General features: G+C 38.3%; 1 protein-coding gene across 1 annotated transcript in view; it reads left to right on the top strand.

Annotated features, from left to right (window-relative positions):
* Positions 1-23734, top strand: part of LOC140231535 (nose resistant to fluoxetine protein 6-like) — a 65658-nt gene extending 41924 nt beyond the window's left edge. The window contains exons 4-8 of the mRNA XM_072311670.1: positions 11529-11627; positions 17628-17796; positions 20877-21066; positions 21643-21785; positions 22009-23734. Coding sequence (XP_072167771.1) covers positions 11529-11627; positions 17628-17796; positions 20877-21066; positions 21643-21785; positions 22009-22164 — 757 coding nt within the window. The 3' untranslated portion in view covers positions 22165-23734. The remainder of the gene's footprint in view (positions 1-11528; positions 11628-17627; positions 17797-20876; positions 21067-21642; positions 21786-22008) is intronic.
* The last annotated feature ends 294 nt before the right edge of the window (positions 23735-24028 follow it).

Below are 24028 nucleotides of genomic sequence, written 5' to 3'. Positions count from 1 at the left end.
CTGGTGCAATCTCCTGTACCACAAAGTTTCGGGGTCATCCCACAAGACCGACACCCACGAGTCATACAGCCCACGAGTTCGACATTGAAAACAGGTCCATGAGTCATACAGCTCACGAGTCATACAGCCCATGAGTTCGACACTAGGCAAATAAAGCCCATGAGTTCGACACTTTTTTTTTTAACGTAGAGAGCGCCCTGCGTGGTTGCCTCTTTTCTGTGCTCTGAGTTGTTTATGATTTTTGTGTTGTTCTGTGATATTATTTTTGTGTCACTGTGCCAGCTGTATTGTATGTGCTTTGTGAATCTCCTGGACCATTTTTGTGTTAAGTAATTCGAGGATTTGGCTGAAAATCGGCAAACTGGATTTGGGGTTTGATATCATTTGCACGGGAGCCACACCACAGCCTTCATATTCAGGTAGGGTATGTGTTTATGCGCTCATGCGAGCCTAGGGCTGTTAAGCGCGTAGAAGTCATACGCGCTAATGTGTTCATGCGCTCAACTGTTGTATACTTGAATGAGCTGTAGCTTTTTTTTTTGATTTTTTTTAAATTTGTATGTACGTTTTGCACAATGCAGTGATGATAATGATCAGTATAATGGAACGAATGAGGAATATGTTTGTTGTGAGTCTAATACTGACTCTTTTGCCATGTATGTATTGTTGTACAGCCACATGCGCTTTTAGTAGGTCTATACTACCAACTGTGAAGAATGATAAGAACATGTCTAGTACCGGTATCAGAGTAAAAGGCTACTCAAAAGCATGCATTTTGTATTATAAGAATGCAAGCTCTACTTTTCACATGTCACTGCTTACCAGTGGAGATGTTGAAATCAACCCAGGTCCGTCATTTAGTGTGTCAGCTACTAAAGATCATGCTGTTGATAACAATACAAGACGTGCATATAGCATTTCGGACCTTTTACAGCTGAACCCTTACAATGTTTACTCCATTCAACCTTCTTGTAAGTGCCTTAGGATTAATGAAGTGACATGGCAACGAATAACAGCACTACAGATTAACAGAGTGAAAAAGACTCACAGAGGTAAAAGAGTAGTAAGACAAAATAGGGATCAAACTGTGAAGTTGTTACACGACAGAAAATTTGTGAATTCTGATATTTCATGTATGAATTTGAAATTTGCTATGTTAAATGCCAGATCGCTGACGAACAAAACCGCTGAGTTTGTAGATTATATTCTTGATCATGAATTAGACATTGTTGCTATTTGTGAAACATGGCTTACGCCTAATGATGCTGCTCCGATTGGTCAATTGACACCACATGGCTTCACATTTAAGCACATTCCCAGAGTTGGCAAACGAGGAGGAGGAATAGCTGTGTTGTTTAAAAGTCATTTAGATATCAGAATTGTAGATTCCCCAAATGTTACAACATTTGAAATGATTCAGATGACTCTGAATTATATGCAGAAATCGTTGCATTTCATCAATGTATATCGTCCTCCCAGTTCAGTACAGTTTCAGATTTTCTTGGATGAGTTTTCTAATGTTCTCGATAGACAGCTTCTCTGCTCGTCTGACTTGTTGATTGCAGGTGATTTCAATATACCTGTGGACTCATCAACTTCGAATTCGAAGTTGTTCTCTGAATTATTGTCAGCCTTTAATATGATTCAACATATTAATGAGCCAACTCATAATCGAGGCCATGTATTAGATCTGCTTATAACTCATAAAGGTAACACTGTACAACTTTGTAATACCGGTGTTGTGGAAGGTATATCAGATCATTCAGCAATAATGTGTGAATTGAACCTTCCTAAACGTTGTATCAACTAGAAATGTCGCTTTGGCGACTGGTATGCCTCCGCCATAATGCATGATTTTCCCAATAGGTCTAGATAGTACATGTGGACACTGTGTGATTACATTTTCACAAAATTGGCAAAATATTGGAATGACAAGTTTGTCACAAATGTGTTGAATGTTCACCTTCCTTGACGTAGGTTTAATTGGATGAATAAGAGAGCATGTATCTAGGGATTTAAGGACTTTAACTTGACTTTGACCCATTCATACATTTAGGCATTGAGTAATTTTCAAGGTACAGGTGTGGAGAAAAAGTGCAATTTCTGAATTGAATAGTAAATTGTTACCATTTTCATCTGGCCCTTGACCTTAAAATTCATAAGATAATTACTTTCAGGTAGAACATGCATAATATGTACTAAGTTTCAAGGTAACTTGAGCCACTTCCGAGATATGGAGGAAAAAGTTAGTTCAGCACTTTCACTTGATCTTTGACCTCTTGACCTTTGAGGCAAAAAGAGAGAAAAAAACTTTCCAGAGAATTTCTATTAGGTTACACACGCATACACCAAGTGTAAAAAAATAGCCCTGCTGGCATTGCATAAATATGAGGGTAATAGTAAAATTGTGAAGTCTTGCACTTGACCTTTGACCCCTGACCTTTGACCCCATGAACCCTACATTCTCTAGATAATCACTTCCAGTCAGTACATGTATATACTATGTTCCATGAAGATACCTTGAAAAATTTTCCAAGGTACGGAGAAAAAAAAAGAAGTTTTAATATTTTTACTTGACCTTTTGACCTTTGACCTCATGACCCAAACTTTCACCAGAGAATCTTTATTGGGTAATACATGTATACACTAAGTTTCAAGAAAATATCTTCAGGCATTCAATAGATACATTTGTATGGTGGAAATAGAAAAATTTTATGTATTTGACCCTGACCTTTTGACCTTTGACCTTTGACCTCATGACCAAACTTTCACCAGAAAATCTTAATTGGGTAATACATGTATACACTAAGTTTCAAGAAAATCTCTTCAGGCATTCAATAGATATGGTGGAAATAGTGAAATTTTATGTATTTGACCCTGACCTTTTGACCTTTGACCTCATGACCCAAACTTTCACCAGAGAATCTTAATTGGGTAATACATGTATACACTAAGTTTCAAGAAAATATTTTCAGGCATTCAGTAGATATGGTGGAAATAGTGAAATTTTATGTATTTGACCTTGACCTTTTGACCTTTGACCTTGAGCATGTGCACCCAAAAGTTGATAGGCACAACTTCACCCCCTAATACACATACATGCCAAGTTTCATTAGGATACCTCAACAGGTTTCGATAGTTACCTTGTCCACAAAATTCATTACGGACGCACGGAAGGACGGACGGACGGAAGGACGGACGGACGGAAGGACGGACGGACGGACGGAAGGATGGACGGACGGACGGACGGACAACCCGAAAACATAATGCCTCCAGCACCACTTCGTGGCGGAGGCATAAAAAAAACATTTATAGTGACACGGAATTTGAAATCTGTAAACCCACAAGAGTTTGTTGCTGATACTCATGTTAAGTCTCTTTTATCAGCTGAACCTCAAGTTAATAATGTTGATGATGAAGTGAATTTGTATAACACCTTACTCACTGCCACCCTTGATAAGTTGGCACCTGAGAAACGAATCAAGGTCACAATACACCCCAATACGGAATGGTATACCCCAGAAATAGCTCAAGCAAAACTGCTTCGTAGACAGAAAGGAAGTCAAGGTCCACAAAACTGGAGATTCACAAGCAGATGTATCATGCACAAAGGCAATGTGTGAATGCCTTGATTAAAGATGCTAAGTTACAATATCATTCAAAAAAGGTTACGGATTGTGGGAAAGATACAAAGAAGTTGTACAAAGTTGCTAATGCTTTACTTTACCGAAAACAGCGATCTCCTTTACCAGAACACCTCACTCATGGTGATCAGGCTGAGTTAGCCAATTGTTTTAATCAATATTTCATTGATAAAATTGTGGCAATCCAACGGAGTTTCCCAACTCGTTGTGAACAGCCAAATGACATTGTTTGTGAAGTCAAGTCAGAATTGAGTGAGTTTCAGTCTGTCACTGTTAATGAGATAGAAAAGCTTATTAAGAACTCAATTAACGAATCATGTGAACTTGATCCAATCCCAACAGATTTGGTTAAGAAGTGTGGCAGAGTTTTAGCACCTGTTATCACAAGAATCATAAATGCTAGCCTGAGATTAGGTGTAGTTCCACAGGTGTGTAAAAAAGCAGTTATTCATCCAACTTTGAAAAAAGCAGGCTTAGATCAGGAGTGTTTAAGAAATTACCGTCCAATTTCAAATTTACCTTATTTAAGTAAATTGCTTGAAAAGGTTGTTTTCTCACAACTGACAATGTATCTGCAAGATAATGAATTGCTTGATTCATTTCAATCTGCGTACAAGCCTGGTCATAGTGTAGAAACACTGTTAGTCAACTTATCAGATATTGTGTTCAGAGAATTAGATAGTGGTAACATCACTGCTCTTATCATGCTTGATATGAGCTCAGCTTTTGACACAGTCGACCATGCTATTCTGATTCAACGATTGAGATATTTGGGCATCAAAGGAACTGTTCTTGATTGGTTTATATCCTACTTATGTGATCGATCTCATTATGTCAGAATTGGTGATTCTACCTCTTGTAAAACTATGACAAAGTTTGGTGTACCTCAAGGTTCTGTTGGAGGCCCGCTGCTTTTTTTCTCTGTATATGCAACCAATTAGTGAAGTATTTCGCAAGCATTGTATTAGTTATCATTGTTATGCGGATGATATACAACTTTATTTGTCTTTTAAACCCACTGTGTCTTCATTGTCATCCGCCATTGTAAAACTCGAAGCATGTTTGCAAGACCTGAAAATTTGGCTTACATCAAATGGCCTTAAACTAAATGATGATAAATCTGAGTTTCTGTTATTGGGATCAAAGCATATGTTAAGCAAAGTTGATTATCAGTCATGTCATGTCAACATCGGTAGCACTTGCATTACTCCGTCGAAAACAGCCCGTAATTTAGGTGTCATATTTGATCAGGAAATGTCATTTCGAAGTCATGTAACTCATATTCAGCGGAATGTTCGATATCAGTTGCGTAATTTAAGTTTCATAAGGAAATATTTGTCTAAATCTGCAGCTGAGATACTTATTCATGCTTTGATTTCTTCTCGGTTGGATTTTTCGAATTCATTGTTGTGTAATCTTTCAAAAAAAGATGTCACAAAACTTCAACGGTTGCAAAATTCTGCTGCCCGATTGTTAACTTTTACTAATAAGTTTGATTCCATGTCACCAGTTCTCCTTACATTGGTTACCTGTAGAAAAAAGGATTATTTTCAAGATTCTGTTATTAGTACATCATTCAGTTCATTCTTTTTCCCCAATATACATAAGTAATTCTATTCAAAAATACAATCCGACACGAAGGCTACGTTCATCATCAGATGCATTCTTACTCCAAACACCCAGAGTAAAACATGGGTATGGTGATCGTGCTTTTTCCGTTATGGGACCAAAATTGTGGAATCAGTTACCTCTTCAGTTAAGGGAACTGTCATCTACAGAGTCATTCAAATCCAAACTTAAAACTTAACTGTTCCTTTCATACTGAGGACTGTAACTGTTGTATGTCATTAATATTGGATTAATATTGTTTTTTTAATTGATATATGTTGTATTCTTTATTTGGTATATATTTGCTTTTGTTTACCATTTTTTTTTCTTTGTTGAAATGTTTGAACATGTATATGCATGTAAATATATGATATTTTTTCATTTTTGAAGCGCCATGAGCAATGAAAAGTGGACCTGTGCGCTATACAAGTAGCCACTATTATTATTATCATTATTAAAACAGCCCACGAGTTAGACAGATACAACACGGGGCTTAATGTGTCGGTCTCGTGGGCCTTGTTAGCTTAGTGTCGAACTAATGGGCTGTATGACTCGTGAGCTGTATGACTGATGGGTGTCAGTCTTGTGGTGCATGAATTTCGCCTAAACCCACTCGGCTTCACCTCGTGGGTTAAGCATGTACCAAGGAGCTACTACAGACATGGAGTCCCAACAGAGTAATTTACGACCGAACTCTTCACGCAACGCGCTTAACTTCAAAGTGCCGCAGCGACGTTATCACCAAAATCTTGCCCCCGGTGACAGCTGCAGCGCGCTTTCAAGATCAAGTTCGATGCCGCAGCTCTGTCCGTTAGTGGAGGAGAGTAAAAATTGTCGAAACAAACACACGTCTCTTTTGTGCATGCGCAGTCCATAAGTCAGCCATTTTAGTATGCGCAATCGATATCATCGAATCCACAACGAAATTTCGAATCTGGTAGTCGTTATTTCGCGAAATTTGGACCTTAGATGGGTGAGTTATGATGAAATATGTATAAAAACATGCCATATTACCTTCACTTTTTAAATTCCTCTACATGAAACATGACTTTTGTGGGAACTTTTAAAGTAATTTCGTTCGAAAGAGGATACTTCAACCTTTCGAATGCAACCAAGCATGAGAGTGCCAACAGGTGCCAACACATATTAAAATGCACTGGAAGTGAGCTGACGGTGGGCGACACTGTCGTCTGCTCACGTCTTCATACAGTCCCATTTGTTCATATTTGTGTTAGTCGTCAATTCATGACAAAGTTTTGATCTCTGCCCAGACTCAGACTTGATTACGAATACGATTATCCGTTCATCACGATTAATTAACTTTAGTCTTAAGATTTAACTTAAGTCTAAGAATATGAATAAAACTTAGTTTACTATAGATCAAAATTTAGAGTAAGAAGCTTGATAAAATAAATATGTGATACTCAGTCATGTCTTAACTCACGAAATTCGCGAAAATAAAATCGCGAACATTTCAGGTAATACATTAGAATCTCATTTTGTCATGTTTTCCCAAGTCAAGTCACCAATGAAACTCTTAACTAGATCTAGATCTTAGTCTTAGAGTTAAAACTTAAATTAGTAAATTTAAGCCGTTTCGGCTTTCTCCTTTGCCTTTCCATCCCATGCCATGGTCTGTTCCTTTCCCCTAGGAGCTAGTCTTTTTAGTAATAGTACTGTAGTAGCTCCTTGCTTTCCCTCATATTTTCACAACTACGGACACGAAAACATGCAGGTGTAGCTGTAGTGCTGTACTGTAGTGTAGAATTGGTGTATAAAGACCGATTTGGGGAGGCCAAAAATACAATGAAAATCGACATACTGTTTGAATCAATCTCAGAATCATCGGGAACCAATTCCAACTGTTCAATTTCTAACAGGTTACACAATTCACTGTCCGCAATATCGTCAAAACCCGCCATATCGAACAAATGTTTGGACGGTACACAACGAATTGAACAAGCAAAATCAAGCAGTTCGAACGCGATCGATCGCATGCATTATGCAGTGTCTACCAGAAACCGCACAAATATCAACCAATTCCGCACTTCCCCCTTCAAACACACATTTCCGAATTACGGATTACAAGTGGGTTTTCCCCGATGAAAACGCGATCGCTCCGTAATGTTTATCACAACGCAGTGCGGAAACCACCAAAGCGTGCGATAGAAACGCCAAACCCGGGCGATTATGCCACGGACGTGGACACAGATGTCGTAAATCACGCTCGGCTCCCCGCTGCGTATACGCGCGTTCGTCGGAGCGGCATCGAAGCTAGATCAAAGAAGGTTGGCTTGATGGGACTCCATGTCTGTAGTAGCTCCTTACATGGACATAGTTACCTTCAAAGACGCTTAACTAATAAGACACGAAAGTGCGCGCTAATCCTGTACTTAAAACAAATGGACAGCGCGCGGTCTTCAAGCGTATACGCACATCACCTGAGACGCGCTGCCTTGACGCTTGATAAACAACAGCAGCGGCTTCAGGGACAGCGCGTCTGAGGCGACGTGTGTCTTTGCCTGAGACGCGCTGTCTTTGCAGATGTTGTTGTTGTTTATCAAGCGTTTTTGATTGTGAGATCATGTTGTTGCCAAATTTTTACCTCCACGAAATAATCCTTATTACTCTAAAATCTCGTTCTTCAAAATAATCCCTTTAATCGAAAAAAAGCTGCGACTATAATCTTTAAATTTTTTAAAGATAATAAAAACACCATTACCTTTGGAAATGAGTGATGTTCCTAGGTGTACTGAGTTTGTACTTAGCTCTCTTTTGTATCGTCATGTAGGGTAGCCATTTTGTGTCCATTGTTATCGCGCGCCTTCGTATCTTATATCTCTACTATCTTTGGTTACCTTATGCATGCAATTCCGACTGACGCACTCAGACCTGTTCGTCATTTGCATACTGATGCATCGTTAATGAGTGCGCGAACGCTTGCTTAATGCGCGAACCTTTGTTACAAGTGCGCGTACTCTTGCTACAAGTGCGCGATAACGTGTTTACCACTGTGACTCAGCGTGCGGCCAGTAAAAATAAACACATAACTCTCGACCAATGAGATCGCAGGATTCTCGCTACCCATTCTATAATAGGGAGCTTTAGATTTTAGACGCGCGGACGTTCAAAGGGAAAAAAACATGGTCTGAGCGTGCGCAGTAACTTGACGTGCGCTGCTGCGCACGCTCAGACCATGTTTTTTTTTCCCTTTGAACGTCCGCGCGTCTAAAATCTAAAGCTCCCTAATACCGTTATTAGTACGCAGTCAATCTAAAATACTTATGCCCGCTGGGCATGTTAGGCAAAATAAAAACTGGTCACATGATTGCTCTCAGCCAATCATTTAATTATGATCCATCCATTCTAAAAAATCGATTATAAGTGGGTCAGAGTTATCATTGATTTCACGATCAAACATAACTCCTGCTGATCACACTGGTTTCATGAGAAATGTGCAGGACTGTGTAAACCCATATCCCATTACAGTGTATATTCAAGAACACTTCGTTTTGATTATCTATAATCTTGATGATTTTTTTATGGTTTACTTTTTCGGAAAAAAAAAACCCATCTTGGAATAAAAAAGTTTCAAAAAGTATTGGCTAGCAAAGTGAAAATGATATAGATTTCATTCTGCAGTTCAAAGTTTAGTTCAGCAAATACAGAGCGTAAGGTAATCCAACTTTGGAGGGCTACCATTTCATCATTGTGTGCTATGAAGAACATAATGTTAGTTGTGAGGAAAGAGGAACTCTTCCTCTTTTCATTGATACATAATTATGTTGACAATATAATGTCATGCATGACTTAGCACATGAACTTTAAATGCAACAATGACAAATTGCACGTTTTCTAAGTTTGCGTGTTATTGTGAAGGAACAATGCATGTTGGACGGGATCTGCCAATGAAAGTTATAAAATAGGCCAGCCTATACAAATGCAGGTTTGGGTTTAGGGTTTGTGTTTAGGTTTTCTCCTAACATTTTACGGTCCATAACCTTTAACATGGCCTTTTGACCGACAATCGCTCTCACAGAGGCCAACTCACACATTCCATTTCCTCTGTTCATATTTAACACATAGCTTCCAGTGACAAACCATGTCTTGAATATGAAGAGAGTAAAGTATAACGGTTTCGCCTTAAAGGGACTGTACAGTACTGGTTGAGGTGTGGATTCATGTTTTGAACAGTCCTAAGTGAGATAATGAGAAACCTCTTATGAAATATGAAAGAGCATGTAATTTTATGAAGGATTCAACGTTTATTTGATGAAAATCGGTTTTCAAAATGGCTGAGATATCAAAAAAATGATATAATAAAAGGCTACAGGCCACGCCTTTTATTAGGATCTCTTTGTTTTACCTTGTTTTTGGATGTCTCAGCCATTTCAAAACCGATTTTCATCAAATAGACTTTGATACCCCTTAGAATTGCATGCTCTTTGACATATCATAGAGTGGTTTCTGGATATCTCGCAAAACGTTAAAAGCTAAATCCTCACCTCGACCAGAACTGTACACACCCTTTAATGGGAGGGACCGAGTTATCGACAACGTGGCCATGTTGAAGGTTTGAAGGTTAGGAATCATAAAAAAATAGAAGAAACCCTAAACACGAATCTGCTTTTGTAGAGACTGGCCTGATAGTTTGACCACTTTCATTGTCATATCTTATCCATTCAGTGAAACATTCATTGTTCCTTCATGTGACACTCAAACTTGGAAAAAGTGCGATTTGTCATTGTTGTCTTTGAAGTGGTCATTGTTGTCTTTGAAGGGCGTGTGCTTAGTCATGCATAACGTTTGTGAATATAATTATGTATCAGTGGAAAGAGGAAGATTTCCCTTTCCTCACAACCAACACTACACTCTTCATAGCTGACAATTATAAAAAAGTAGTCCTCCAAATTTGGATTACCTTTTTTTTTTTATACGCACTGTATATTTCTTTATTATTTAGAGACTACAATGTATGCAGTGGTGGTTTGAAACCAGACTTATTGTCCCCGAGCAGGGGACTATGAAACGGGCTCCGTACGTGTGTGTGTCCGTGTGTCCGTGTGTCCGTCCGTCTGTCTGTCTGTGCGTCCGTGTGTGATCAAAATGTTCAATTTGCTACTTCTCTGTCATTTATGAGCCAATTTTGATTCTGTTTGCTTTATATGATAGCACTACATGGGAGCTTTGAAACTTCTACACAGAATTTCAGTTGTGACCTTTGACCTTGACCTTTGACCTATATTGTACATTTTGCTTCAAAATGCTACTCCTTTGCCATTTCTAACCCGATTTCGATTCCGTTTGCTTTATGTGATGGCACTAGGTGAGGGCTTCAAAACTTCTACACAGAATTTTGACCTTTGACTTCTTTGACCTTTGACCTTGATTTTTGACCTATATTGTACATTGGCTACAAAATGCTACTCCTTCGCCATTTCTAACCCGATTTCGATTCCGTTTGCTTTATGTGATGTTACAAGGTGAGGGCTTCAAAACTTCTACACAGAATTTTGACCTTTGACCTTGATTTTTGACCTATATTGTACATTTTGCTACAAAATGCTACTCCTTCGCCATTTCTAACCCGATTTCGATTCCGTGTGCTTTATGTGATGTTACTAGGTGAGGGCTTCAAATCTTCTACACAGAATTTTGACCTTTGACTTCTTTGACCTTTGACCTTGATTTTTGACCTGCCTTGTACATTTTGCTACAAAATGCTACTCCTTTGCCATTTCTAACCCAATTTCATTTCCATTTGCTTTATGTGATGGCACTACAGTCTGTAGGTGAGAGCTTCAAAACTTCTACACAGAATTTTGACCCTGGACTTCTTTGACCTTTGACCTCGATTTTTGACCTATATTGTACATTGGCTACAAAATGCTCCTCCTTTGCCATTTCTAACCCGATTTCGATTCCGTTTTCTTTATGTGATGGCACGAGGTGAGGGCTTCAAAACTTCTACACAGAATTTTGGCCTTTGACTTCTTTGACCTTTGACCTTGATTTTTGACCTATATTATAAATTGGCTACAAAATGCTACTCCTTCGCCATTTCTATCAAAACCCGATTTCGATTCCGTTTGCTTTTTGTGATGGCACTAGGTGAGGGCTTCAAAACTTCTACACAGAATTTTGACCTTTGACTTCTTTGACCTTTGACCTTGATTTTTTACCGATATTGTACATTTTGCTTCTAAATGCTACTTCCGGCGGGGACATATTTTACGCACCGCGTAATTTCTACTCTTCCTTGTTTTAACTCGGCAGGTTTCCCAAGATTGGACTGGGCGCCATTGTCGCCACGTGTATTGCCAGCTTTATTACCACGGCTGTCATCGTATGGAAGAACGACTTCCGAATCACAGAGTGAGTGATGTAAACACCGTGAAATACACAAACACACTCACGGACACACACATACACACACACACACACACATATATATATATATATATATATATATATAGCGAAGAATCAAGATATAAACTAGTAATGCATTATTTCGCCAAAAAGAATGAGTTTATTGAACAACTCAAATTATGAGTGCGCGCTCTTCATGTTCAATTTATGTTTTGGTATTGTCTTTCCCCGTCGAGCCCGTCGAGACTCCTGAAGAAGATGGAGGCCACCGACAATTTGAGTTGTTCAATAAACTCATTCTTATTGGCGAAATAATGCATTACTAGTTTATTTCTTGATCCTTCGCTATATTGGAGCCAATACGTGAATTCGCAATATATATATATATATATATATATATATACATATATATTCACATATGTTGCGAATTCACGTATTGGCTCCAATATAACGAGAAATCAAGAAATAAACCAGTAATGCATTATTTCGCCAATAAAGAATGAGTTTATTGTACTCAAATTTTTTGGTGGCCTCCACCTTCTTCAGGAGTCTCGACGATATCACATATACATATTTGACACTGCATCACAAATGCAACAAAAAGTCGCCAGACACAGATTTATAGTTAGGGCAGATTCTGAAAGAGCAGACCCTTCTAAATATTGGAAAGAAAGCACACACCCTGGAAAAGTGTGACCCGAGAAAAGATGCTCTGAAGTAAAGAGTCTATTCAAGCGCTTAATCTTCACCAAGCCTTGCTAGCTGTGTGATGAATGGGACAAAAAACAGGGTGTGAACCACCGGATCAACGATGAGGAGATGATCAGATTGACCTGAAATTAAATATGCTCTATCAATGCATTCTGTCCATGATGAATGCCAACTTTCAAAGTAGTAACATTATTCTTTCAAAAGTTACTAGACTTGAAAGTGAAGAGTGGTGCAAAGGGTTATCAAGAAATGAAAAGGGGCCTCGAAGACATACCTCAACTCATTACTCTACAAAAAAAAAAAAAAAAAAGGTTGCAGGAAAACTGCTAAAAATGCATTTTCCCATTCATTTTGTAGTCCCAAACTTAAGAATAATGTAGACGGGTAGGTCTTTCAAAAAATATGAAAAACCCAATATTGACTTGGTTGACCCGTTTAACCTTTTTTTGAGTCCTCACGTATAATCACGGAGTGCAACTTTTGTTCGTTTTGTGATGCACGGTCACATATAATATTGTATATAGGCCAACGGCGTAAATCCGTACTGAGGAGTGGGGGGGATGGTCACCATCACCACGCTTACAAGCCCATAACCGGACCGGCGCAGCCTTGGGGGGGGGGGGGGGGGGAGAAGCTTCTCTCCCCCCCCCCCCCCACACACACACATGCACACTTTACAGGGATCGGATGTCCCACTCTTTTGCATGAAATATAAAGTGGGAGGAAAGTGGCAGCAAAAATATGAAGACTTTTTGTTCCTGTTGTTGCTTTTTTTTGCTTGTCAGATGACTTGCGGCGGAAAATCAGACCTTAAAAGTATGAAGACATTTTTTTTTTTTGAAATATCTGTGAGAGAGAGCGGAGCGACCGGGTTAACGGGGGGAAGGTGTGTATGGGGGGGGGGGTGTCCCTCTCCCACACGAGGAAGATTTTGCATTTTCAGACCTGAAATTCAGCGATCTGGTGCACACTTTTGGTGAAATTTTTGTTTGTTTTTTCTTTAAAAAACCAATAGAAAATGAAATATTCACAATATATTATTGAACGCCTACTAAATAGTGGGGCCTATCACCGGCGTAGACAGGATTTGATCTTGGGGGAGCGGTTATGAGATCGTGAGGGAGCGAAGCAAGCGAGGGGGGGGGGAGGGTATGGTAGGGGGTTTCTCCCTCTCACGGTGAAATCTTTTTACATTGAAAATTTTGACATTTTACAGTCCAAAAACTGCCCTTTGTAGCTGTGCTGTCAATCACTGGCAGCAGCATCAGGAGAATGGCATAGCGATTAAATGCGAGCGAGTGAAGCGAGCGAGCTTGAAAATTTTGACATTTTACAGTCCCAAAACTGCCGCTTTTGGCTGTATTTTTTTGCTTTGGAAATTAAGGGGGGTGCACCGGGTGCAACTACTGGCAGTTACTGGCAGCAACATCAGGGGAATGACATAACGATTGAATACGAGCGGGCGAAGCGAGCGAGCTTGAAAATTTTGACATAATGCTTTTACATGCTAAAAACTGCCGTTTGTAGCTATACTTCTTCGCTTTGGAAACCAAGGGGGGCCGCACCGGGGGCAACTGTTGTCAATCACTGGCAGCAACATCAGGAGAATGGTATAGCGATTAAATGCGAGCGAGCGAAGCGAGCGAGCTTGAAAATTTTAACATTTTACAGTCCAAAAACTGCCGTTTGTGGCTGTGTTTTTTTTTTTTTTTTGGCTTTGGAAATTAAGGGGGGCGCACCGGGTGCAACTGCTGGCAATTACTGGCAGCAACATCAGGAGAATGGCATAACAATTAAATGCGAGCGAGTGAAGCGAGCGAGCTTGAAAATTTTTACATTTTACAGTCCCAAAACTGCCGCTTTTGGCTGTATTTTTTTGCTTTGGAAATTAAGGGGGGTGCACCGGGTGCAACTACTGGCAGTTACTGGCAGCAACATCAGGAGAATGGCATAACGATTGAATACGAGCGGGCGAAGCGAGTGAGCTTGAAAATTTTGACTTTTTACAGTCCCAAAACTGTCATTTGTAGCTATATTTTTCGCTTTGGAAATTAATTAAAGGGGGGCGCACCGGGCACAATTGCTGGCAATTACTGGCAGTAACATCAGGAGAATGGCATAACGATCAAATGAAAGCGAGCGAGTTTGAAAATTTTGACATTTTACAGTCCCCAAACTGTCGTTTTTGGCTGTATTTTTTCCGCTTTGGAAATCAAGGGGGGGGGGGGGACACACCGGGAACCTGCCGGCAATTACTGGCAGTAACATCAGGAGAATGGCATAACGATTAAATTAATGCGAGCGAGCGAAGCGAGTGAGCTTGAAAATTTTGATATTTTACAATCCCAAAAACTGTCCTTTGTGGCTGTATTTTTCGCTTTGGAAATTAAGGGGGGCGCACCGGGCGAAAACTACTGGCAATTACTAGCAGCAACATCAGGAGAATGGCATAATGATTAAATGCGAGCGAGCGAAGGGAGCGAGCTTGAAAATTTTGACATTTTACAGTCCCCAAACTGCCGTTTGTAGCTATATTTTTCGCTTTGGAAATTAAGGGGGGCGCATCGGGCGAAAACTGCTGGCAATTACTAGCTGCAACATCAGGAGAATGGCATAATGATTAAATGCGAGCGAGCGAAGGGAGCGAGCTTGAAAATTTTGACATTTTACAGTCCCCAAACTGCCGTTTGTAGCTATATTTTTCGCTTTGGAAATTAAGGGGGGCGCATCGGGCGAAAACTGCTGGCAATTACTAGCTGCAACATCAGGAGAATGGCATAATGATTAAATGCGAGCGAGCGAAGCGAGCGAGCTTCAACATTTTGACATTTTACAGTCCAAAAACTGCCGTTTGTAGTTTGTAGCTATATTTTTCGCTTTGGAAATTAAAGGTCCTGTTTACCTTTGGGAGCAGTGATTTGAAAAATTTTCAAGATATCACATTTGATGCATATGTGTAGGTCTGTTGTATCACAAAAACATCCTACCAAATAAAATTTTCGCAATAAGGCCTGAAATAAAAGGAGATTCTCAATAAACCATAACTGTACACGGTTTAGTCTGGAAACATTTTTATTATACCTATTGTTCACATTTTTAGTATTTAACAATACGTAACATGGATTATAAGGATTCAAATTTTTACAGTGCTCGTTTCTATCCCTAACTCACATTTTAGAACTATTTTAAAGCACTAATGCTGGGGTCTTGTTTCATGTGCAAATGGTAAATTATGCCTTTAAGGGGCCGGGGCGCACCGGGCGCAACTGCTGCCATTCACAGGCAGCAGCATCATTAGAATGGCATAGCGATTAAATGCCAGCGAGCGGAGCGAGCGAGCTTTAAAATTTTGACATTTTACACTCCAAACACCGCCGTTTGTAGCTATATTTTTCGCTTTTGTTTGTCCCACTTTTACGGGGGAACCACCCCCCCCCCCCATGGACGCCTCTGCATTTATGAGGGTGCTTTTGTTAAGTGAAAGATCTGCTACACACTCTTTGATAAATTAGGGAAATATACGTCAATCTCAAAAGTGTACAAAGTCTATCGAAAGGGATCCTGTATAGCGGAGCTTTTGCATGTTTATGATTGCAATACAACGATCTGGTGCATAGTTCTGGCGATATTTGGACAATTTTCCATTAAGAAAGTTCGAGATTTGTCCTCATTTCGGGAATTGCTTGGGGGATAAATGATTTGTCTGCTTAAACACTTCCGTAGGGGCGGGGCAAATGCCCCTTTGCCCCCCCCCCCCGATATAGATTCGACGCCCCTGATCTTCCCTGGGTATGCTCATAAATTTTAATGTATCCTGACCGAGTCACCAGTCACTGTCGTTTCTCAGGAATGATTCAGGAAATGGAGGGGGTTCAATTATGGCGATATAGCTTTTGTTATTGTTTGTTTGTTTGTTTGTTTGTTTGTTTTCCTACATATAAATCTTGCAGATGGTCCCCAGTTACTCGCGTCATAGCATGTTTACATTATAGGCCTATACTATTTGACGTTGTCAACGTCTGAGCCATACCTTACAGTGTATGTCGATGTTACTTTCTTCGCGAGCGAGCGAAGCGAGCGAGCGTTTGAGAAAATCATGTATACATTTTCCTACAAGATAGAATACTGTTCAACTCTGTTACCTGTCTGAAGGCCGGCGTACAAACGTCATGCAATATGCCAAAATTGATACAATCACATTTCTGCTTCCTCCATTTTTTTTTCCAAAATTCAGGGGGGGATGATTGTACAGGCCATCCCCCCCTCCTCCATTTCAGGGGGGGGGGGATATATCCCCCCCCATCCCCCCCGGGATTTACGCCCGTGTTATAGGCCTACAGACTCGCATATTCTCGTATCAGAGGCTTCAGCCAGGGATATGATAGACTGCTCAAGGTAACCAGATATTTTTTCAAATCTACCTGTAGCCTATACTTTTGGGGTTTAATCCCCCTTTTGACAACAATTAAACAGTGTATGCCCGGAGAGTAGCCATTGCCATCCCCTCCTCTATCATCTATAATTCTTGCGTCATAAGCCAATTCATAATCAGCACATGTTCACATTATGGAAAATAACTTTTTTTTTTCACTTAGATACTTGCACTCTACTCGTTTTTAAAGCTTTGCAATACCTAAGCGTACCCTGCAATGTCTTAATAGCAACATGAAACCAGACAAGTTGTGCTTAGGCTAGGGAATCACAGGTGCTTTCCAATGTTTTTTGTGTGATGAAGACTTTAGCAATGACATTGACCGATGCTGTCACTGGCAGAAATTTGGTTCCAAAGGTTTTGTTGTTGTTTTGGGTGTTTCTTTTTCCATTGTCTTGGGGTTTCAATAAAAGCTAAAAATAAAACGAGTGAGAAATTATGAAATACATGCGACACGTATGACGTATAACAGATACCAATCTGGCCACATACAGGTGTTAATGATTCTGAGTGTATCATGAATCCACGCAAGTCAATATGCACTTGCATTGCATTAGTTGCAGAGCCCTTTTAAATCATGTTTTTGCTCTGCCAACAAAAGTAGAATATCAACTCTCTATGGACACAAAGGTATAGAAAAGGAAAGTCGATTGAATGTTACAGGACGTGTTCGCACGGTATACTGCTGTTGAAATTGCAATTTTATCTTAGAAATGTAGACGCCCGGGTATAATGAATGTTTGCTTCTTGTCCCACGAAAAATGAAATTCAATCGCAATTGGGAGATGTGGGGATTTAGGATCTATGACAGCCTTAGAAGAAAGAGAATACTCTACACTGTAAAATATGTTCCTGTCTTGCAGTGGATACGCTGTTCTCCCAAAGGAACCTGCTGCATTCCTCCAAGCTACTGCGGGCAACCAAAATATGGTGTACATCAAACCCTACTGTCGCGTCTCGCCGTATTTGGTTGGTATGATGTTGGGATACATTATTCAACGCATCGGCAAGAGGAAGCTTACTTTGAAATCAGTGAGTTTCTGGCCGATCTTTATTCATTGAGAAGGACGTGAGTAGAAGATTACAAAGTTTCTGTCCAAGAACTAAAGATCTTCGCAAGACCCGAAGTTGAAACCTCTATTTCAAAGTAATAGTCTACCACGAGGTATCCCTTTACCCAAGCGCCCTCAGAAAGTCATTCCATTCTATATCCACACATGCCATATGAAAAAAGCAAAGATGTTATACATTGCCAGTTACTGCCTGTTATTTTATTTTACTATACATTAACTCTATACCTGCAATTCAGATGTATTGCTTGTTTTACCATTCCACTCCTATTTGTTGTATTTCGTCGGTTGAAAAATACTCCACTTTTGTGCATTTTTGCAGAAATCTACCTGTTTTCGTGCATTTTCACTCTTAAATCGACCTCTTGAAGCCGGCTGCTTTGTTTTGATGTTTGCTAATACACCAAACCTACAGTTAAACCAAACCATGACCATAGGAAACAAACATTCTGTTAACGTTATTGTTATTTTGTTTTTCGTCTGTATTCTAAAATATGGTCCAAATAAAAGATAACGATGAATGATGTTTGATAAAGATTATCAAAAGAAGCATACAGTCTGTGGTATATAAACAAGCCCTATGACCTTAGAAAGACCAAAAAGGATATAGATATAGGACGGTAATTGCGAGACAAGAGAGGAGTCATACTTTTTTATATTGGATTAACTTTTGCAATTTTATACGTACGAAAATTTGCCAGTTGATAGCGACAAATTAAAAATATGCAATAAAGGTGTTATTATACTACCAATAATTTGTTTTAAGAGAGACTGCTCACTTCATCAATACCATTTGTATAACTTTGTTTTTAATAAGGAATGTACAATGTCAAGGATCTCACTAATCTTTTGATATAACAAGTAATGAATCATCATTTGAAGCGCTTATAAATACACTTGTACTGTAAGAGGTCTGTTTGTGTAGGATCGATTTTTGAAGATAGAATAGGGCATACATTAACAAAGTACTCATAAAAAAAAAATGCTACTTCTCTAGGATTACTGAGCGTGTGTCCGTCATCCAGAATTTGAAATGTTGACACCTTTTGTTTACAAATGATCTCATCAATATCCTTCCAAGTGGCTGACATAATTATTTCCAATAGAATTTTCAAAAGTTTCCGTACAATACACTCTGCAGAAAAGCCTAATAATTTGTGTCAGTGTATTTCTATTCATTCAAACATCGCTTTGTTATCCACGGATTTTTAATTTTGTTATTAATTTTGTTTTCAATTGTGGGGGTATGTTTGTAAGAATAAGAAAGAAATAATATGTTCCAAAACGTATCAAAAGCAATATTTGGCTCTGCGCAGAGTAAGCCCTATTATATCATCCCCTGATTCCGTTATCAAATCATCGGTGAGTAATAATTGTATTTTCTAATGTGAATTTACGCTTCTGCCACATCACTTTATCAACAACAACAAAAAAAAAAAAACAGATTTCGAATAATCTGTGTCAATATTAGTAAAAAATATTATCAAGTAATGCTGATGATTTGCCCGTAATTACCGATGGATAATCAGTTGTGATATATAACAAAAAACAAAAAAAAAAAAACAAACAAAAACAAAACAGATTTCGAATAATCTGTGTCAATATTAGTAAAAAATATTATCAAGTAATGCTGATGATTTGCCCGTAATTACCGAAGGATAATCAGTTGTGATATATAACAAAAAACAAAAACAAAAAATGCTTTCAAAATTTTGCAAAGTTTATTCTGACAGATATTTTCTTTATTCAATAGATCTATGTTAAAATCGCCCATCAAATAGACATCTTTGTTTCCTTGATTAATCAGCTCTAATAAACCATAAAAGTTATCTCAAAAAACTACCATCTGTGTTAGGGGGACTTTATATCACACAGATCATTATACATGTATTTGTTCTATTATACATATCAATTTCAACAAATGTGCAATCAAATTCATTTCCATTGTATATCAAATCAGACCTTACTTTAAACGATAACGAGTGTAATAGGAAGAAGGCGACTACGCCTCCTCGGTCCGCATCAGAACGGACAAGAGAATATCCATCAATGATATGCAAGGGGGAGGTATTGTACGGAAAGCCATGTTTCTATAACACCAAATAACCGAAAATCTCTTGTTTATCGCAAACAGCAGTAATTGCATAATTTTTTTTTTCTTAAAAGACTACGAACATCGACGTCTAATACACTGAGAGAATGTTCATCCCAGCACTAGTAGATTCTGAATTGAATTCGTTAGGTAAATAATACCCACATTGGACATATTTTATGCGTATACATGAATTCGGTGCACCCATAACTAAAATAAAGACAAAATATGGACCATATGACATACGGACCATGACACAGAGTTTTAATTTCTTGTTCATTACCATGCGAACCGATGTTCTTACATTGTTCACATGTTATCATTTTGTTTTGCTTCTCATGTTCGTGTGAGACATTCCTAGCCAAACGAAATATCACACACTGTGGTTGATACTTACTGGAAAGGAACAAAATTTCAATTTCACTCTGAATATAGATCCGACAATGGATATATATTAAGAACATGTTGGTTCTCCTGTCCCCTAGTAAATTATGCAAAAATGTCAACCGTGATTCCGTGCCATATTTTTTTCAAAATTAAAAAAATTTTCCCAAGGGGGATTTATGGAATGTCTCGCATTTTATTTCTGCAATCCCGTATTCGTGATAAAATCTTCAATCTTATTGGTATACTACTGTTGGTGTCATGCCTTTATAAGTTGGAGAAATTATTTTATTTGAAGCATCAGTGTATGTCGAACCGATTTTCAGGCTGTTGTAGCTGGTGGAATGGTCACTGCCGTCATACTTTACCTGGTGATGATCTACGGTCTCTACGATGTGTACCGTGGTGCGTCAATACCGAGTATAGCTGCGAATGTCATGTACCATGTATGTCCCAAAGAAATTGCAATCAGATTTTTGCATTGATAACACCCAATAAGATTAAACTGTCTAAATGTTAGAGAAATTATTTTGTTTGAAGCATCAGTGAAATAAACCGATTTTCAGGTTGTTGTAGCTGGTGGGTGGATCACTGCTATAATACTGTACATGGTGGTGATCTACGGTCTCTACAATGTCTACCGTGGTGCGTCGACTATGAGTTTAGCGGCCAGTGTCATGTACATCACCTTCTCCAGATTCATTTTCGCCCTCTCCGTTGCGTGGATCATATTTGCCTGTCACTATGGATACGGCGGTGAGCAGAAATAATATTATGTCTTTATATAGTGCAAATTATTTTAGACATAGCTACATCTAAGCCACGTTGTGTATTTCAATGAATAGTGTTATTCTTGGACATAATAAGTGGGCAAAAAGATGAAGCTAAGTGGATCGGAGATGTTTGGTCTTGATAGGTTTACTCGACTATTTTTTTTAATGGAATTAGAATGAGGATTTGCAAACCCACCATTGGTAAAATGTATGAGCTGTCTGTGAAATGCATTTCCCCTCTTTTTTTTTTTTCTTCTGCAGATTACATGTGCGAAGCAGCGATGGCACAATGTATTTTGTAAATCTTCTTTTTAACCTGTTGATATAGAGTAAAATGATTGGTTTTTCATGCTATCATTTCTTTTCCCCTAACCTTCCACGTTCTGTATTTAGTTGAAAGTTAATTGCAATTGCACCTGAACAGCTCAAAGCTACACTGAAAATTGACTGAAAAGTTCGAAACTACGACAATTTGTCTGTAGACGCCTTTCTGCGTATATATGCGGGTTTATCCTGTCTAGTTCATGTTAAGTTTTGTTTAAGAAATGTTTTTCTACAGGAGTGGTCAACGACTTTCTGTCCTGGCGATTTTGGACACCTCTTAGCCGGCTTACATACTCCACATACCTTCTGCATCCTGTTATTCAACAGGTGTATGCGTACGGCTCAGCCACACCAATCCACTTGTCTATCTTCAACTACGTGAGTATTATAATAGATAGATAGATAGATAGATTTATAACAGCAGTCCATATATTGGCAATTGTTATTTTTACTGGAAATGACAAACTCCTTGAAGAAAACGTTAAGGAAATAGACTCCATCAGTGGATTGATTTATTTCTAAGAATCTGAAAATCGATGAGCATTACATAACGTATTGAAATTCATGTAAGTTTGATTTTTCACTCTTCGTGTCTTTCCAGATCATCTGGAGTGCAGCATTCATCTCGCTGAGCTACTTTTGCACCCTCGCCATGTGTCTCCTTCTAGAATTCCCATTCATCAACTTGGGAAAGATGCTTAAGACTGAAGTGAACATGGTGAAAGAGGTCCGTAGGAATGAAAAACGCAATAAATAAATTTGGGATGAACCAACAAATAGGATTTTCTTCACTGTTCTAAAAAAAAAACAAACAAACAACAGCAACCGAGTAGATGATCATCCAGTTGGAAATCCGCTGTTAAAACTTTCGACTGCTAAGAAAGTTATAATTCCTTTTACTGTTACATCTTTAAAATCAGAAACCCAAGAATCGAAATTTGATTTTTATCTCAAATTGTATTCTACAAATCAAAAATTATTGACACATTACCACATGGAAAAGGATGTAATTTCTCTATTTCATTCACAACCTATAAATGATATTTTTGTCTCCCATTACTATATCAGAACGGAGAAGAAAATTGGCGATCAATTACGTAAATATCACGTAATGTTATCATCAGAAGTGAGACCTGGCTAAGGAAACGTTATCTTCTTCGTACCTTATTATCGATGGATTTTAACTAATTACAACTAAAGGATTGGTGAAAGAGGTGGCGGTGTAGGCTTTTACGTTGTAGCAACAAGTTTCGATTATGAATTGTGAAAGGAATATCATTATATCAGAATGTCTTGAGAGCATTTTTATTGAGGCTATAACTGGAGTAAAAGGTATTTCAATCCTTGGGAAAATCTTTATATAGCAACACATCCAACCATATCTAATTTGTTGCGCTACTTCACCGTTTTCTTTCTGATAATTACTATGCCATGACATGCGTCGTCATGGCTGACTTCAATTTACATCTCCTTTCATAGCTATGAAAATGGAAATGGAATCCCATTTTCTTTGCTCAATTCTTCACTAATAAATGGTATTCTAATTGATCAAATTTTCTTGAACCCTACGTTGTGAAATCCGTTATTCCTTTTATTATTAAACCTATACATGTACTAGAATATCCAATACTTTTACTGTCATCGATGATATATAAGTATATGTTAATAACTATCCTCTCATTTCATATCCGATATTGTAATTTCAGACCTTTATAATATTATTTACCTGTTATATGTGCACGTATAATAATTTCTCAATAAAAAATTCCAACCCACAAACTCTACTTTCCATGATATGTGTGATTGACTAATCCTGATATACTTAGGGAGGGACTGAAGTCAGTTGACACGTCATGTGTTCATAATCAAAGAAATGCAAACTCGTCTTTTGAAATTTTCATTTATATCTTAAGAAATTATAAAACCTACATAACTCTGCTAAGCTATTAGATCAAATATTCAACCGTTCACTTTCATTCTCTTCAATTATCAGTTTATGTTTTTAAAGTATTTTCCTTGCATCTTTTGAGCACCTTAATAGTTCTGAAATGCCCTAATCTCACTTCTAAAATACTTCAGACGAATTATCGTTTGAATATTGCTACCATGAAAACCATTGATAACCTGTAGCGTGACAATACATGTAGTATCAATGTGCTTTATTTTGTTCTCTTATGCTAGTATTTGGGAAGTATGCATTTGGAATTACTCCAAGTATTATTGTCAATTCCTTTTCGTTAGTTTGTTCCAAAGTTGTATCCGATCTCTATTGGGACCTAAGAAAACTTTCTTTTAAGTATGTCCCACCGTATATTTCTTTCACTAGACCGAGTTAAATTTTACTTAACTGAACGTTATAGTATACGTTCGTATTTTTTGATTGTTGTTGTTGTTTTGTCCAAGCAGGATATCATATGTAGATATTATGCTTGATGTAATTTTCATTGAGAATTATTGAAATCATGAATTTCACTTGAAAAAAAATACTACTACGCTGATACTCCTCTTCGGCATAAGGATGATTCATTTGTCAATTCATTTCTTCCCTTTCCAACAGAAACATACAGTAATGGCACTTTATCGAAGATAAGTGTACAATATATCAACATCACATCGTACAG

The sequence above is a fragment of the Diadema setosum genome, chromosome 8 (genome assembly GCF_964275005.1).
Source record: "Diadema setosum chromosome 8, eeDiaSeto1, whole genome shotgun sequence".
Taxonomy (NCBI): Eukaryota; Metazoa; Echinodermata; class Echinoidea; order Diadematoida; family Diadematidae; genus Diadema; species Diadema setosum.
The sequence above is the reverse complement of the archived record's forward strand: the minus strand, read 5'-3'. Positions and strand labels throughout refer to the sequence as shown.